Here is a 19,254-nt window from a genome sequence, read left to right as displayed (position 1 = left end):
GTGGGCTCAGGCAATCCACTCACCTCAGCCTCCCAAAGGTGCGGGATTACAGGCTGAGCCACCGAGCCCGGCTGGGTGTTTTTATGTACGTTTTCATATTTCAATTATTATGTCATTTAATCCTTACATGAGAAAACCATCCTTATCCTTATTTTCTTGACAAAATTGAGGATCAGAAATGTTAAATGACTTTCCTCAAATCTCATAGCTAATATAGTGGCTGTCTACCCGGCATCCATTCTCTCTTCCCTTTATCCTAACAGAATCTGATTTTATTTAGGTGTCTACCGCCTCCCATATATCCAGGTACCCCAGTGTAGGAAGCTCCCAACTCACCCCCCCCAAATCCTGAAGTAAGCCTGATTAGCTTGTTGATCGCATTTTCCTTACCAATGACTATTTCAAGCATAGGCATATGATCCGATTCTGGCTAATGAGATTTAAAGGAAAGCTTGCAGGAATTTTGAAGAAAGGTTTCTATATTTAGGAGAGAGGCACAAAAAGACATCAGGTCTGTCTCCTTCCCTGATGTTACTGTGACTGCATATGATGCCTGAACTAGCTGCAGCCATCTGCTACCAACCTGAGAATGAAGCTGGTTGAGAGAAGGAAAGAACTGCTTGGTCCTTGATGATATCACTGAAAGGCTGGATCAACCAAACCTGAGCTCTCCCTTTTCCCAAACCTCCTACTATGTGAGCAATATGTTCCTTTACTGTTTGAAACAATCCAAGAAGGGGGTTCTCTTCTTCACAGCCAAAGGCATCCCATCTGATTTAGTAAATGCGGGTGCTAAGATTTGAATTCCATACAGGTGTGAGAGAAGTAATAGCTAAGTTCAGCATGACAGCAGGGCTGGTGCCAGAATGAATTTGCAATATAAGAATTCAAAAAGGCCGGGCTCAGTGGCTCAGCCTGTAATCCTGCGCTTTGGGAGGCCGAGGTGAGTGAATTGTTTGAGACCTACCTGGGTAACTTGGCGAGCCCTCATCTCTACAATAAATCAAAAAAATTAGCCGGGCATGGTGGCACATGCCTGCAGTTCCAGCTACTCTGAAGGCTGAGGTGGAAGGATCGCCGGAGCCCAGCAGGTCCAGTCTGCGGTGGCCGGGAGTGTGCCACTGCCCTCCAGCCTGGGTGACAGAGTGAGACTCCAACTCAGAAAAAGAATTCAAAAAGCTTGGTTAATTACAACAGGACAAATTACTACATAATACCACTTATAGGAGATATCTAGAAAACAGCAAGTAGAATGGTGGTTGCCAGGAACTAGAGAGAAGGGGGAAATGGAGAGTTGTTTCATGGGTATAGAATTTGAGTTTTGCAGGCTGGGTGCAGTGGCTCATGCCTGTAATCCCAGCACTTCGGGAGGCTGAGGCAAGAAGATTGCTTGAGTCCAGGAATTCAAGACCAGCCTGGGCAACATAATAAGACCTCATCTCTACAAAAAAATGTTTACAAATTAGCAGAGTATGGTGGTGTGTGCCGGGAGTCCCAGCTGCTTGGGAAATTGAGGCAGAAGGATGATCTGAACCCAGGAGGTCAAGGCTGTAGTGAGCTGTGAGAGTGCCACTCTACCCCAGTCTGGGTGACAGAGTGAGACCTTGACTCAAAAAAAAAAATTTTTTTTTAATTTAAGTTTTACAAGATGAAAAAGTTCTGGAGATTTTTTGTACAGTGATGTGAATATAGTTAACATTACTGAATTATATACTTAAAAAAAGTTAAGAGGGCAATTTTTAGTTTATGACCACAATTTTTTTAAAAACTTGGCAAACTGGAGTCATTCAGATAGAGACAAAAGAACCCTACACACCTTAGAGGCCTTAAAGATGTTATTCTAGATATATGACACTAGCCTCCCTGTTCTTCTCACCTTAAAGCCTTTACAATGGCTGTGCTCCTGCCTGGAATGCTTTTCCCCCGGATATGTACATCTCTCATCACCCTCAAATCTGCAAATGTCACTTTTTCAATGAGGCTTACCTTGACCACCATATTCAAAATTGCAACCCACCCCACCTCCTTACCCTTAGCACTTCATTTTTTGTTTGTTTGTTTGTTTGTTTGACTCAGTATTTCACTCTGTCGCCCAGGCTGGAGTGCAATGGCACAAGCAGGGCTCACCAGAGCCTCAGCATCCTGGGCTCAAGCCATCCTTCTGCCTCAGTCTCCCAAGTAGCTGGGACTACAGGCACATGCCATCATGCTTGGCTAATTCTTTATTTTATTTTATTTTATTTTATTTTATTTTTTTGGTACGTTGCCCAGACTGGTCTCAAACTCCTAGGCTCAAGAGATTCTTCCGCCTTGACCTCCCGAAATGCTGGGATTACAGGTGTAAGCCACCGTGCCTGGTCAGTACTTCCCATCTCCCTTACCTTTCCCTTTTTCTTATCACTTTCTAACATTTTGCATAGTTTACTTATTATGTTTATTACTTATTATCTGCTTCCATCCACTAAAATATAAGTCCCACAGGAACTGGGATCTTAATCTACTTTATTCTCTGACATATTCTAAATGTCTAGACTAGTGCCTGACATACAGTTGGCTCTCAATAAATATTTGTTGAAAGAATGTATGAGCATTGCTATTCATTATGGCAACTACACAATCATCCGCTAGAAACTTAGTATATGCTCACTTTGTAAAATAGAACATGAAAAGTGACTTCTGTGTTAAGATAGCAGATCTAATCTTGCTCCTGCCCCTAAAGCAACAAAAATTATCATGAATGGGATGGGAGAACAGGAGAGGAGACACACCCAAAATATGGAAAGCTAGAAAGCAGATGCACCAGTGGTAACCTACTTAGTAGACATGAAAAATTGAATCCTAAGGTAGCAGTCAGGAAAAATGAGAAACTACATAATTTATACCATAGGAATCTCAAAAGACTCAGAACAAGCAGTACCAAGTACCTCTGGAAGTGGAGGTGGGGCTGTCCCCCACCCACCAACTCTACTCTTTTGGCAAGTCTTCTGTCCTGGCATGATATATTCCCTGGAGAAGGTAAAAAGATGGATCCTTTGACTTCAGAACTGGTTGCTGTACCAAAACTAGAGGAATTCGGTGACCAAACATGCTGGATGTCAATTACTCCTAGAACACTAACAGTCAGATTATTACTCTTCAGGTAGGAGATTACAGGAGGTTTTCTTTTTTTTTTTTTTTCTGAACAATCTGACGAAAGGGAAGGATCTAAAGATAGTGATACCCATCAAATGGCCCGACCAGAGCATCATACTCAAAACTGGCAAACTCAAAATTTAGAAACATCACACAAGTGCTCACAGCTTCTAGTGAGTTTTTTAGTCTCCACTTTAAACATAAACAGACAATCAAGCATTCACCACACACCTGAGATAGGCCTCTAACATGGAAGATAGAGACCAAAAAGCAACTGGTAAGAAATGGGCTACATGGAGAGAACATTTTTAAAAATTACTCCCAGAGATAACTTATTAATATGCTGAGTAAGATGAGAAGATGTTACTTAAGTGTTGAAAGATCAGGACTTTCTTCTTTTAAAGGGCCATTTCAAGAACAAAAAAGTGCTCTAGGAAATTATGAACATGATAGCACAAATGAGAAAATCTCAATTGGAAGATTAGAAGATAAAGTTGAAGAAATCTCTCAAAAGCAGACCAGAAAGGCAATAGGATGGAAAATGGAAAGAAATGATAAGAAAATTAGATGAGTAGCTCAGAAAAGTCAATACTTGAGTAATAAGAATTTAAGAAAAAGAAAATGGAAGGGAGAGAATCATCAAATACATTTTTCAAGAAAATGCCCAGAGCTAATGAGTTTGCAGATGGAAAAGCCCACTGGATGTCCAATACAATGATGAATTTAAACTCACAGGCTGGCATACATTATGAAATTCCAGAGCAGTAGAAACAAAGAGGAGGGCCAGTGTAGCCTACTTAGCAGTTATCCTGGGAGCTGCTTTTTTCCAGGGGGAAAGGAGTTGATTATAAAGAATCAAGAATCACAATGGTGCTTCAAATCTCTTAACAGCAACAGATAGAATGGATCCATGGGTCAATGGCCCCACCCATAAGTCATTTTCCTTGTCCCAAAATGTATGATTTGCTATGGACATATTGGTAGTTGCCATATTGGTAGCCCCACATTGATTCCTCTCATGACAGGAACACATAAAACAAGGAAGGCTAAGGTCAAGGCCAGACTGAGTCCATGGGTAAAGCTGTAACAACCAGCCTTTAGAATTAGACAGTTTATTACTTACACAGTGAAAAGATGAATAAGCCACAGTTGCCAGCTCCCTGTAATCCTTGTCCCACACACCAGTAAGAACATCACTGAAACAAAAGGGACCAGATAACTGCAGTATGAGTTGCAGGACATTCTGTTATGAAAAGCCACATCTAAACTCCGGGTTAAGCAGTATTATATTCTGTAGCTCCATTGAGGGAGGGGGACAAGAAGTTTCAAAACCTGAGAGGTGATGGGAAACCATCCCATGAAAGTCTCCCAGGGAGATGGTGAAGTGATTGGGAGATGGCCTCTCATCATCTCATGTTCCAGGAGAATAACAAGGTGTTCTTCCAAGATTCAGATTAGCTGCAGTTTAAGCTCTTGCCTATGTGGCTTATGTGGATACCTGCAAGGTGGCTAGGGTGACATGGCTAAGCTGTTCCCCCACGTTCCTTAACCTGTGGAAAAGGGATACCGCAGAAAGTCGAAAGGAAAACTGTAAAACTCCCCCGCCCTCAACCAGGACAGTAAATCACAAACAATATCACATCCCCAAGATGAATCGAGGAGATTAGCACATTGCTTATGGTTGATCACCTCCATCATATTCCTATTGTCACCAGTATGGCTTCTACAAAAACCAAACAGATTCAGGAGGCTGCCAGTGGATTACGGCAAATTCAACCAAGTAGGAGCCTCAGTGATAGCTGTGGTATCTTTACTAAAGCAGATTTATAAGATTTGAGGCACATGATATATGATCATTGATCTGGCAAATGCTTCTCTATCACTATGAGGAAGGAGGGCCCGAAGCAAAAAGTATATATTTACAGACTTACTCCAAGGCTCTGACCTAAATAAGAATAATCTTTCAAGGAAAGGGGGCCAAAGTAAGGAAGAAGTGCATGGAGAGGCCTCATGGACAAAAGGAAAGATAATTCCTATTCTAGCAAAGGAATAACAGATGGGATTTGTTTTTAGATTTCTGATAATCAGTTTATACATTAGGACTATACCTAATTGAAGGAATAAAAGCTTAAAAAAATACCTCCCAAGATGAAGTAAATTCACAGACTCCTTCTATGTTGGAATCCCATGAATATAATGGAATGCATTTTTAATGGAATGTATTGTTAATCACAAATATTCAGTGTTAATTCCTGAAGAATGAGTAAATTCTCCTGCCCTCTTGAACTCAGGAATACCCATGTGACTTGTGTTGGCCAATAGAACAGGAACATAAGGTGAAGTGTGTCACCTCCAGGCAGCCACTATAAGAGTTTGGCTCTCTCCCAGCCTCTGAGAACATGGAAGCATGTATCAGGATGGAACATCTATCACCCTATGTCCCTGTGTCATATTAAGAACAGGAATTAGGAAGAACAGGAATTAGGACTTACCATTTTGTTGTTAGTGCCTGACAGAATGCCTGGCACAGAGTAGATGTTTATAAATACTCATTGATGAATTAAATGGGGCTTAACATTTTACCCCACCTGGAATTAGACAGTAAGCTACCCACAGGCAGGGACCATGACTGTCCCCTCACTCCTGTATCTCAAGACTTCAACGAGGAAGCCTCCAGAGATCTCTCATTTGTGCTGGCGTCTGCCTGCACCCCTTAACTAGTATTGACTGTGCCACTTTGTGCCAGGCTGAGACACTACAGACAGTTGAAATTTGATGGAGTACAAAGAAGTCTGGCAGGAAAAACAGTATTTAACCAAATCTCCAAATTACTTTCAATTTCAGTAAAAAGCTCCAGAATTACAGCTTTTTCCTAATGTAAAAAGGTATCTGCCTGAGCCCACGGGTTCGAGACCAGCTGACAACTTGCCTCATCTCTACAATAAAAACCAAAAAATTAGCCAGGCGTGGTGGCACACGCCTGTAGTTCCAGCTACTTGGAAGGCTTAGGTGGAAGGATTGCCTGAGCCCAGCAGGTTGAGGCGGCGATGGCCGTGAGTGTGCCACCGCACTCCAGTCTGGGCAGAGTGAGATTCTGACTCCAAAAAAAAAAAAGATATTTACCAGAACTGTGTACATGAAGATGTATTTTTATTTTATTTTATTTTATTTTAGAGTTGTGGGGTACATATAAGACTTTACTATTAAGTTGAGTTCAAATGAGGTTTGGACTACTAGAAGGCCCGCTCACCTCAATAGTAGACCTGGTACCCTTTCTCCCTCCCTTCCATTCATAGCATCTGCTCTTCCCACCCTGTGCTCCTGTGATCAGTGATCAGGGCCCACTTATGGGTGAGAACATGTGATATGAATGACAGTTTTTTAGAGCAGCCTAATTTGGGAAGATTCACCCACTGGACAACCAACATTATATGCACTGCCTCGAACAACGCAAGAGATCCAGGCAATCGATGCACTTATGAGGGGGTTTTTGTCGTCGTTGTAGCCACCTCACTTATCACTTAAGTACCCAACCTGCCTTAGCAAGCCAGTTGCACCCCTGTGCCCCAACACTCCGAGCAGTGGTTTGTCAAGGGACTTCCTCTGACCCCAAGCAGCTACCAAGCGCTGGGGACATTCCAGAGAGGAAAACCGAGGCTGATCGTTGGGGCAAAGCAGGTGTTTGGCTAAAGAAACGAGCAGATGTGAAGTGTGTCACCTCCAGGCAGCCACTTTGAGCTCTTCCTGCCTCTGTGATCATGGAGGCGTGTATCAAGGTAGAGTATCTAGTAGCCTGGGCCTCTATGTCGTATTAAAAACAAAAACCAGGACTTATTTTTTTATTGCCAGCTCCTGACAGAATGCCTGGCACAAAGATGTAATCACTGATCAGTTAAATACGGAATACAATTTTCCTCCACCTGCAATTAGACGGTAAGCTACACATGGGCAGGTAAAGCGAAAGAAGCTGAAAGGGCTGGAAGAACAGAAGTCGCAGACGGAATGAAGCGGGAGAGGAGCGAAGCCCGACCACCCACGGCGCGCCACCTGGTAGTCTGGGACCCCCGCCCCCCAGAGCCGATCGCGCGAAAATCTAGCGAATTCCCGGAAATTCCCTCCGACTCCGCGAAGGCTCCCGTTAGGGGCGGGGCAGGAGTCGGAGGCGACTCCGCGCGCGGCCCCCGGCGGATCTCGAGATAGCCGCAGCTCTCGCGATCTTTCGGGAGCCGCCCGTCCACGCGGAGTCCGAGCGCGTGTGCTGAGCTCCGAGGGCCGGAGGGCGGAGACTGTGCGGGAGGGAGAGGCCCTCTTGGCCTGCCCTACGGAAGCCTACGAGAGAGGGTGGTGTCCACTGCCCCGTTCGGTGTCACGATGCCCAGCGCCAACGCCAGCCGCAAGAGTCAGGAGAGGCCGCGGGAGATCATGGAGGCGGCGGAAGTGCGTTTCCTTCTTTCCCTGGCCGGGGAGGACAGAGTCCTGGGCCGGACCGCGCTGAGGGAGGGTGTAGGGTGAGCGGGGCCCTGTCAGCACTTAAGCTGCCGGCCGCGGGTCTGGGGTCCGGGCGCCCAGAGTCGCCACGAGGCCTCCAGGGTCATTGCCCGATCAGCAGTGCCGGAGCCACTCCGGACCGCATTTCTCACGGAGCCGCCTGGGAGTCTGGTCCCCGAGGAGCGTGTCCCCGGAAGTGGGAGCGACAGAGTCACACTTGAGCCGCTCTGGGTTTGGCACGTCCCGCACGTAATGCAGCCCCCCACACCGGAGAGGGCGGGTGGGGGGCGGAATTTTAGTACCCACCGGTGATCGATAAGTACTCAGCCCTCGCGTTCTTAATGTTTTGGCACGTGATGACAGTACTTAGCAAAACCATCTGCCAGTATATTTAATGACCATTTTCCATGTGACAGCTTTAAAGACACATGTCATTTTTATTTCCTTTCCCCCCTCAGTGACCCATTGAGGTGGGTAGCAAAGGTTGCAGAGAAGGCATTTGAGGTGAAGTGACCCAAAATCCCCTGGGTAATTAACACCCAGTGGTCCTTCAGTGCTTTTCAGAAATCCACGTGTAAAACCATCCCACAAGTTATGTATGCTGTTGTAATATTAAGCCTTCATTCCTCCTGGCTCCTAATTTTTCTGTCCAGGAATTCTGAATTTGTGGTAAAGTACATAAGAAATAGGTGATGTCAGAACACTAAATGCAATAAGGGTTGCTAAAATATGAATAACATTAATTAGAACGGATGATACCCTTTTTTGTCTTCACACAATTTAACCTATTTTTTGCTGCCCACAGGCTTTATTGTGTGACTGCTTCTCTCTGGCCTGTCTCTCTGGCCTGGATTAGCTTTGTCCTTGAAGTGTATTTTCTTTCTTTTTTTTTTTGAGTTGGAGTCTCACTCTGTCGTCCAGACTGGAGAACAGTGGCCGCTCCTGGCCACCGCAGCCTCAACCTGCTGGGCTCCTGCGATACTTCCGCCTCAGCCTTCCAAGTAGCTGGAACTACAGGCTCGCGCTACCACGCCCAGCTGATTTTTTGATTTATTGTAGAGATGAGGTCTCGCTGCCCAGGTGGGTCTCGAACCCGCGGGCTCAGGCAATCCGCTCACCTCAGCCTCCCAAAGGTGTGGGATTACAGGCTGAGCCACCGAGCCCGGTTGTATTTTCTTAATACCTGAAAAAAGATTGTTTAGGAAATACCTTAACGTGTCTTGTTTATTTTGGTGTAGACACAAAGTCCAGTATCCTACAGATCTAAAGGAGAGGATTCCAACAGGTAGCTGTATAGTGAAGGAAATAAATTGTTTTCTACAGATCTTAAGTTATCTTGTAAAAATCTAAGGAAATTATTTTTGTCTATTCTTGATCTGATTAGTTACATAAACCAGTAGTGCATCCTTGCAGATAGCATAGGTCTAGCTATAAGAAGCATTTGTAGCAGAGTTATGTCATCATATAGCTAGAAGGATCTTAAGAGATCATTTTAGAGGTAAAATAAGATTAAAAGGTCACTTGCCTATTTAATAAGTACAGTTTTTCATAGTCTGGACTCTAGTTTTCCTGTTTCTAATGCTAAATCTGTAACAAGAAATTTGATATTATTGTACTGTCAGTGTTGATCCCTTATAACCTGGTAGTCTGAAGCTAATTTTTAGAAACAGGAAGTTGGCAAATTTTTTGATGATGTTTTACAAAAGGAAAGTTGTAGTTAACTTATACCCAACATCTCTGATTTCTAAAAACTGTGAACATCTGGTGTTCAGGAAGGTTACCCAAAACATTGGTTCTCTTTGAACATCCCTTCCTGTAATAGGAAGTTAATAAAACTGTGGTACCTCATCCTACTCCCTTCCCAGAGGAAATTTATATCTCTTCTTTGAAGTAGTTTCATCTCCTTTTCAGAGAAGGTAGTTAAGATGTGCTAAACGTGTGTAAATTTTATCTGAGAGTGCTATTAAGTATGGTATATCCATCTAGGAGTGGTGATCTTCAAAACAAACTAACCAGAAACTGAGAGGTTTTTTCCTATAGCGTACATATGTAAATGAATGACAAATTTTCACATTATAAAAGTACTGACTCTGAATTATGGAATGATCCTGAAAGTTAAAACAAACCTATTTTTATATTACGTTACTTGTATTTGTGTGTTTGCTATGCTGTTAGTGTTTACATAAAAAGTCATGCACAAACTTTTTTTGTAGGATTATGCTAAAGAGAGATATGGAATATCATCAATGATACAATCACAAGAAAAGCCAGGTTAGTAGCTATGTAACAATAATTACAGCTTTTTTTCCTTTCTAATTCCAGGAAAGCGCTTCATGAAGTTTTAAGTAAGGTTGGCATAACTAAAGGCATAACTCTGAAAAGCTAAAATGACATCAATAACCCAAGTAGATGTCATAATCCTGTGTACACATTGTCAGTTTAGGATTTCTAACTTAGAAAATGAAGAAAATACAGTAAATGAATATTACAGGTTAAATAGTCTGTTCTAAATAGTAGATTTAATTTTTGGATTGTTTTTCAGGATAGTCATTTAGATTAGATAAGATTTACCTGGACACTAGGGAATAAAAGAAGAGCAGTTAAGAATAATTGCCTTCATCGTGTGTAAACTTTTTGCAGCTTTAATGAAGCTACCTCCTTTATCACTCCCCCCACATACCCACCAATTTTATTTTTGGCTTTGGCTATTATTGATTAAACTGTTCTGCTTGACTCTTCCCAAACATTTATATTTGTATTTAATCTTTATAACGTCCTTTAAAACTCTAAGGAAACTGCCAGGCATGGTGGCTCACGCCTATCATTTCAGCACTTTGGGAGATGGAGGTGAGAGGATTGCCTGAGTCTGCAGGTTCGAGACCAACTTGGGCAACATGGCATGACCTTGTCTCTGCAATAAATCAGAAAATTAGCTGGGTGTGTGGCACATACTTGTAGTTCCAGCTACTTGTTAGGCTGATACGAAACTTGCCTCACAGAGCCAGAATCTGCCAGTTCTGCAATTGGAACCAAGACCATCTTGACCCTAGAGTCCATGGGTCTTTCCATCCTCTCTGGCTCCTTTGGCCACATACTCATTTTTAAGGCCATGTACCCATTCTACTTTGTTTACTCTTCACCTGTATGTCTGGAAATGAAAATCATTCTTAGACTCTAGTTTATCTTTTCTTACTACAGCTCCCTTTTTTGTAATATATGTTGGCATCTTAATATTTCTTTAAAATTGACTTGACTTATATGATGCTTCTCTCAGACCTGTAAGTTTTTTATTTGTAAATTTTTGCTCTCCTTTTTTTTTTGTTGTTGTTGTTGTTGTTGTTTGTTTGAGTCAGGGTCTCACTCTGTTGCCCAGGCTAGAATGCAGTGGCTCACCACAGCCTCAGCCTCCTGGGCTCAGGCAATCCTACTACCTCAGCCTTGTGAGTAGCAGGGATTACGGGCATGTGCCACCACACCTGGCAAGATGTTTTATTTCTTATACAGACAGGGTCTCCCTGTGTTGCTTAGGCTGATCTTTAACTCCCAGGCTCAAAAACGTCCTCCTGCTTTGGCCTTCCAAAGTGTTGGGGTTAAAGGTGTGAACCATGCACTCGACCTGTTTATGTTTTATATGCTATGTAACTTCAATAGATTTCTCTTCCTCAGCTATTTAACAATCTTTTTTCTTTTGGTAGGTACCTGAAGTTATGTCTTTCAGTCTGTAGTACACTAGCTACAGACATTTAAGTTCTGGCCCATTGGGAGTACTACTTTGCATTTAGAGGGCTGCCTGTGAATATCATATTTTAGAAATAATATACACCTTCAGGTCAATTTTATTGTTATTTTATATTTTACTTTCTGCATAATCACAGAATTATTTTTTCTTCCCAACTTTGTTGGAAAGGTCTACAATAAAAGGCCAAAAATCAACCCATTTGAAAAGATAAAAATGAAGTAAAAGAATGAATTATAGGTTGAATATCCCTTATCTGAAATGCTTGGAACCAGAAGTGTTTGGATTTTTTTTTTTTTTTTTTTTTTTCAGAATATTTGCTTTAAACTTAACGCTTGAGTATCCCTCATACAAAAATCTGAAATCTCAGATTACTCCAGTGAGCATTTCCTTTGAGCATCATCTCAGTATTCAAACCCTTTTGAATTATGGAGCATTTTGGATTTTTGGTTGAAGAATATTAACCTGTGTAAAATGATTACCAGCAGTAGTAGAGTATAGAGGATGACATTCCCCACCAGGGCAAGCAGGAGACATTTGAGACTTGGTTTTCAGATTAGATGTCTTCTGCAACTGGACTTCCTTGAATTATAGCTCAAAGAACCTCACTGGAGTTTCATTCTTTTAGGTAGGTCCAAGCAGCCATTGACATAATTGCTGTTTCTTTTGGCTGACAAATCTATTGACTGCTGTGTTCTTATAATTAAGAAGTTCCCCCCACCAGAGGGAAAGATAATTTATGTATGTAATATGATATAGTAATATAACAATAAAATTCGACTTTTGGTTCTGCCTCTGCAAAAATCCTAATATTTTGCTCAACTTTGTTTCCTTTTCTATCTCCTTCCGTTTCTCCAAATTCCTTTCCTCTAAAGCTAGTGACTCTTCAAAGTATGGGATAGGCAGTAGTTTTTCAAACTAAAATCCTACTACCCCGATCATTGTCTCAGTTAGACAACCATACTGGTGGGAGCAAAACATGTGCCTGAAATATGCGGAAATATATTAAATGTTGAGAACCCCTGTGCTAATTAATCGGGATGCCACAATAAGGGCCATTATTATCCCTTTTCTTTTCCAAAGTACTGATAAATTATCCTAATCCACATAATTTATAAGTCGACCCTTGCAATTTAAAAAAAATTAAAAACAAAAAAACAAAAAACGAGGTCTCACTATGTTTCCCAGGCTGGTCTCAAACTCCTGGCCTCAAGCAATCCACCTGCCTCAGTCTCCCAATGTGCTGGGATTATAGATATGAGCTACCCTGCCTGTCCTATATATAAGTCCACTTTTTTAGATTTTTGCTACTCCATTTTGTTTGGTTTTGAATTTTGATTGCCTGGTTAGTAAATGATGGCTTTTTCAATTTTGGCAGTTTTTAATCTGCCTTTTAAAAATCTTAATGCTGATTTGTCTTTTTTCTTTCATACTTCCTCTTGCCTGAGTTTACACAGCAGACTTGGAAGTTGGCTTAACTCATAAAATCTGTTAGCAGTATATTGCAGAAATCCTGTTATGACACCAGCGGCTTTAAAATTCCTCTTACTTTTTTTTTTTGGAATTGGAGTCTTACTTTGTTGCCCAGGCTGAAGTGCAGTGACATGCTCATGGCCACCGCAGCCTCAACCCACTGGGCTCAGGTGATCCTTCTGCCTTCCAAGTAGCTGGAACCATAGTCATACACCACCACACCTGGCTAGTTTTTTGTGGTTTTTTTTCATTGTAGAGATGAGGTCTTGCCAGGTTGCACAGACTAGTCTCGAACCCTTGGGCTCAGACAGGCCTCTCTCCTCCGCTTCCCAAAGTGCTGGGATTACAGGCGTGAGCCACAGAGCTCAGCTAAAATTCCTCTTTCATTCTCTTTACTTTTGGCTCTGAGAAGCATGGTATTCTCCTGTAAATCAGATTTTTTCTACATCTATCTTTGCTTAAGAAACAAATTGTAAATACATTAAGACAAAATAAGTAAAATATATGGTATTCATAATTTGATTTTACTATAGTGTCCTAAAAGGTATTATTCTTGATATTATAATGTCATACCTGTTACTGTGTTTTTAGCTAATTCTTAATTTTCTTCTCTAATCAAATTATTACATATTTAGAACAATAGCAAAATGATTTCTGAATGTTGCATCATATGACTATCTTTATATAATGGTTGTTTTGTTGTTGTTTTCTTTTTGGGGGGAACTCTTGATGGATGTAGTATTTTGTTTAGTATTGGGGGCATAATAGTTGGGGCTTACTTAGACCCAAAAGGACTCACATAGCTATAGAAAACAAAAGTGTAAAATGGCATCAAGTGTGGTTGGATCTAGGGACTCAAGCAGCATCTTCAGGGCTTCCTACCCTTGGCTCTGCCTCCTTTAGGATATTGGCCTCATTTTCTCATCCTCCTCATGTGGTGGGAAAGATGGTGGCTGCAGTCCTGAACCTGTACCATCTCAACACAGTGACCCCAGGGAAGAGGGCCTCATTCCCAGCATCTGTATATTAAGTCCCAGAGAAGGACTTTGATTAGTTCAGTTTGAGGAGTGCCCTTCACTGGATTAGTCATTGTGTCCCAGGGAATGGATTACTGCAACTGTGCAGGCCTGTCAGAGATTCCTCCCCTGTGGCTAACTGACTTACATACTATGGTAGACAGGCAAAAGTGCCATGTCCAGTGAGTGGTAGGCAGGTGAGGATGGGCTGTGTTTGGCTTTATAAGTCCTTGAAATGTTTAGATTTGCATTTAAAAACTATTTGACTGCATTGTAGACTGAATTGGAAGAGGACTGGGGGACTTCCAGTTAGGAGACTATTGCTTTTGTTTAAGTAGGAGATGGTGGTAGCTTGGTTAGTATGCTGGCAGTAATATAGAAATACAGTTAGAAAATACAATTCACAAAACTTGTGGCACATTTTATATGGAAGGTGATAGGAAAGACAGTGTTGTCAAAGATTAGGAATTCTTTAAAGTGATACAAAATACTTACGGTAGCTGTCAGGCAGCAGTAATTTTGATCTCTTTGTAAAGTCTGAATGTAAAAATTGTTTTGACTCTTGGTTGCAGACCGAGCTTTGGTTCGGATAAGAGATTTGACAGTACAAAAAGCTGATGAAGTTATTTGGGTGCGTGCAAGAGTTCATACAAGCAGAGCTAAAGGTAAGATTGACTTAATGATTAAAGCCTTTTTGGTAAGGACTCTGGATTTTTTGTCTTGCAAATTCCTACAGACTAGCATATTTTAAAACAAAACAAAAACACATAACTTTTATCTTTCTTAAATCACTGTAAAGTATTAGTCCGTGGTTATTTAATTATAGGTTCCAGTAAGATATTCTTAAAAAATAATTTTACCCTAAAGATGACATCTTAAGACTTCAAGCTACTTTTCTGGCATCCCTTAAAAGTTAATTATTTTCAGTCTGAGAAGGAGTGGCTAAAAAAATAAAAATTAATATCTAATTATTTAAGTGAAGAATGTTCTGAGAAATGTTTTTACATTTGTAATTTAATGAGGAGAGAGGTAGAAGAAAAGACTAGGCTAGTACGGTAACCATTGACCATATGTAGCTATATTAATTTAAATTAAAATTCAGTAACTTAGTCACACTAGCTGTATTTTAAGAGCTCAGTATCCACATGTGGTTAGTGACTCCCATATTGGACAGACAGCACAAATACAGAATATTCTCATCATTGTAGAAAGTTTTTTTGGACAGTGCAAAGTTAAGAATTTAGCATTAATAACAGAAAAGAAGTATGCAGGATGGTTTAGAGAAACCTCATTTTCCTGTGGAAAATGGCCTAGCTTAGTATTCAGAATTATCTAAAACTGTTAATGACACCTGTTAGTTTATGACTTCATACTTTTTCGTATTTGATCTTCCCTATAAATCTATGAAATAGTCATAATAAGCTTTGCTGTTTTACTTTCTAAATGAGGAAACTGAGGTTCAGAATAATGAAGCTGCTTGCCCATAGTCACACAGTAGTTGGTGGAATGTGAACAGAATCCAGAAGCTAAGACACCTCTGTCTGTTTAGCAGAGTTCTGTGGTTCTATAGTATTCAATGCATTCCAGGTTATAACATATCTTAATTGTGTTTTAAAGCTTTTTTTTTTTTTTTTTTTTTGAGTTGGAGTCTCACTCTGTTGCCCAGACTGGAGCGCAGTGGCTGCGCCCGGCCACCGCAGCCTCGACCTGCTGGGCTCCGGCGATCCTTCCACCTCAGCCTTCCGAGTAGCCGGAATTACAGGCGCGTGCTACCACGCCCGGCTAATTTTTTGATTTATTGTAGAGATGAGGTCTCACCTACCCAGGTGGGTCTCAAACCCGCAGGCTCAGGCAGTCCACTCACCTCAGCCTCCCAAAGGCGCAGGATTACAGGCTGAGCCACCAAGCCCAGCTTTAAAGCATTTAATTGAAGAGTTAATATATGCCCATTATTTTAAAAATTCCACCATTTTATACATACATATATTTTACTTTCTCAGTTTCAGCACTATTAAGAATTTATTCATTCACTGTCTACCCCCCAAATAGATAAACACGAGTGGACTTTGAAAAGAGTACTATTGAAGTTTTAAATTTTTTATTAATGTTGATTTGCTTTCCTGAAAGTTTGGGCCATTTATTCTACCAACAGATAATCCCATTGTATTGTAATCTTTCATTTATTTGTCTTTTCTTTCATTAGACGGTGAGTCTTTGTTATGTCCAAATTGGGCACTTTGTTTCCTAAACATAATAATTTAACAGATTAAAAGATAAAGTACATACTGTGTGTAAGTGTAAACCAGGAATGTTTCCCTTCAGCACCCATCCCTTTATTTTCGTCCTTCCATGTCTCTTTCTTCTCAACATTTAAAACGCACAAGTGGTATTTCCAGTGGTTATGAGCAGGAACTTTTGAGTGACACCGGCTTGTGTTTGAATCCTGGATCTGCACTTAACAGTGTAACCCTAGGCAAATTGCCTAATCTTTTTCAGTCCCCGGTGTCTTCTCTTAAAACGAGTGCATATGAACACCGAGCTTATAAGAGGTTATATAGTAACGTTCATAAAGCCTTTAGCACTATGCTTGGTGCAGAGTAAGCCTTCAGTAGTTGAGTGATGTTAATGAGTGTGACAGTTAATTACTTGCCTTTCATTGTAGCTTTTTGTGTGTCTTTTTTCCTGTTGTAGGCTCCTGAAGGCACTACTGCTTATTTTGTTGCTTTGTTTGGTACACTACATGTAATGAGAGCCATACTGAATAATAGATGAATAAATAAATACTAAACTAGATGTTTTATACACAAATAGTAGAGCAATGTTTTCTGAGTCTTATTACTGTCCACTAGCTCACTCTAATTGAGAAGACCAGCATGTATTGTAACCCATTACATAAGCAAAAAATACATATGGGTTGAATATCCCTTTTCTAAAATGCTTGGGATCCAGACGTGTTTTGGATTTCAGATTTTTTTCATATTTTGAAATATTCGCGCTAACAGTTGAGCATCTCAAATCTGAAATCTAAAATGCTCTGATGAACATTTCCTTGGAGTGTTGTGTCAGCACTCAGAGTTTTAGATTTTGAAACATTTTGTATTTTCAGATTCCTGACTGCTCTTCCTTTGGGACAAATTATTTTTGTCTTCTAATTGTTAGTGCTTACCTAAAAATCTGAAACAAAATGTAAGAACTTTATAGTGATGATACAAGCTGATAGAGGAGGAAAATCTATCTGTGAATGTCAGTGTTATAAACAGACCAGAAGATTTAAAGCTTTAGTAGCATAATTTTTAATTCTGGAATTCCATAGCAGTTTTTATTTGTATATTGTCTCTCTATATTATTCTATATCAGAAAACATAAATGAAATATTCATAGTTAGTAGGAATTTTTAAAGGATTAAATGAAAATACCTTTTTTCTTTTAATTGAAAACTAGTACACAAACAGTACAAAAACTAAAGACTAAAGCAGAAAGTGTAACTCACTTGTTGTTCTGCTCCCAGGGGGATAAAAAGACACTGTAAAAGTTTGAAATGCTATTTAAAAATTGTTTTAAAGTAAACCCAACACTTTTTCTTTTATAAAATGAGCTCATGCAGATACATTGTTTAATGCAGCTGTACATCAGACATGTCCAAACCCATAGGCTGTGGGCTACATGCAACCCAGGACAGCTAGTAATGCAACCCCACAAAATCTTTTAACATTATGTATTTTTTAGCATTTACTTTCTTTGTCACTCAATGCGTAGTTCCATTTTTGAAGTTCCAAAGCATACTGCACTTGAAATGAAGTTTAAATTATGGCAAGCTCAAATTATGGCAAATAATTTAACACATTTTGTTACATTGGCTAATTAAACACAATCCTGTGAACTGCCAAAAATATGCAGCTTTGCTTTATGTCTTAACACAGGAATTTGAAAACAGACTTCAAGATTTCTGGCAAAATAATCATTATTTTGCTGTATGTATTTGCTACATCATTTTCAGTTGACATTAGTATTTTACCTGCAAATTTTCAAATGGGATGCATAGAGTTGTAATCAGACATTCAACTGAAAGAAAAATTTGACCATGTCTCTTTATTGGGCTTTTATACGACCTTTATTCCCAGAGAAAAATATCCCTCACTTCTCAATCACACTTTATTTGTGACATTGCTTTTTGGCAGCATATACGTTTGTGAGTGGCTGTTTTTAATTATGAAGCACACAAAGAGCAAAATTCGTAAAAACATTTCTGACGAGCACCTTAAGTACTCACTAAGAATTGTGACCACTTTCATTGATAGATTAGTCTTGATATTAGTTTAGATATTGATAGATTAGTCTTACAAAACAAGGCCTAATTTCTTACCGGTTTTATATTGTTCTCATTTTCCTAAACTTTATAGTAAAAATATTAAAAAATAAGTCTTATTCTATATATACACTAACTATATTGTATAATTTATGTGCGGTCCAAGACAATTCCTTTTTGCTTGATGCAGCTCAGCAAAGTCAAAAGTTTAGACACCCCTGCTCTACATGATCATTTGTAGTATTTTTAATTTGCAAAATAGGAACATTTGTTCTTCTGGGTTATGAAAGTAATATTTTTTGTGAAATATTAGAAAAATATAGAATTAAAGCAAGTATAAAGTGGAATATCAATTATAATTCTTCTCATATTTGTTTTTATGGGGAGGTGAGGGGTGTGTGTGTGTGTGTGTGTGTGTGTGTGTATGTGTGTGTTGTAACCAAGTTTATATAATATTCTATTTTTTAACCTGCATATTCTCATTTTATCTTGAACTTTTTTTATGTTGCGCATATAGTCCTGCTGTGTTATTTTTTATGTTGTGCATATAGTCCTGCTGTATTATTTTAGTGGTTTCATAGTATTGCATAGTATGGCTGTATTATATTTATATTTATATTTTTTCCCTTTTGTGTAAAGTAAACCATTGCTGCTTTACTTTGCATTTCACTCATTGGTCAGATTAAACTTCTTTTCATTATATGTTAAGTATTTTAAATTTATTTTGTATGTCATTTGTTTTTGCCCTGTTTATATTTTTTTTAATACAAGAACAAATATTTTTTTCTAAGTCAGCTCAGGAAACTAAAGCTACTTGAAGAAATAGGAGATTTTAGGTTTGGGGCAGGAATTGTGTAAGGTAACCCTGGACTATCTTGTCCTAACAGGTAGCAAAGAAGTTGGAAAAGACTGGGTCATATGGGAATACTCAGGGACCAACTTGAAGAAGCTACCACAAGCCAAAAGTACAACAGTTGAGCATTGATTATGAATAACTGAGGAGAAATGAAACACATCAGAATATGTTTAAATCCATAGGTTTTTTTCTTTTGTTTTGTTTTGTTTTTTTGAGTTGGAGTCTCACTCTGTCGCCCAGACTGGAG

The 19,254-nt window shown here is 39.9% G+C and overlaps 1 protein-coding gene across 2 annotated transcripts in view; it reads left to right on the top strand.

The window, feature by feature from the left end:
- The first annotated feature begins 7,296 nt into the window (after nt 1-7,296).
- The window catches only part of DARS (aspartyl-tRNA synthetase), a 77,653-nt gene continuing 65,695 nt past the window's right edge, over nt 7,297-19,254 (top strand). For both annotated transcript variants that reach the window (XM_008060783.2, XM_008060784.2), the window contains exons 1-3: nt 7,297-7,569; nt 9,834-9,891; nt 14,418-14,510. In XM_008060783.2, coding sequence (XP_008058974.1) covers nt 7,504-7,569; nt 9,834-9,891; nt 14,418-14,510 — 217 coding nt within the window. In that variant the 5' untranslated portion in view covers nt 7,297-7,503. The remainder of the gene's footprint in view (nt 7,570-9,833; nt 9,892-14,417; nt 14,511-19,254) is intronic.

The sequence above is a fragment of the Carlito syrichta genome, unplaced genomic scaffold (genome assembly GCF_000164805.1).
Source record: "Carlito syrichta isolate Samal-C Ts95f unplaced genomic scaffold, Tarsius_syrichta-2.0.1 Scaffold304727, whole genome shotgun sequence".
In the NCBI taxonomy this organism is placed as follows: Eukaryota; Metazoa; Chordata; class Mammalia; order Primates; family Tarsiidae; genus Carlito; species Carlito syrichta.
This window is presented reverse-complemented; position numbering and strand designations above follow the sequence as displayed.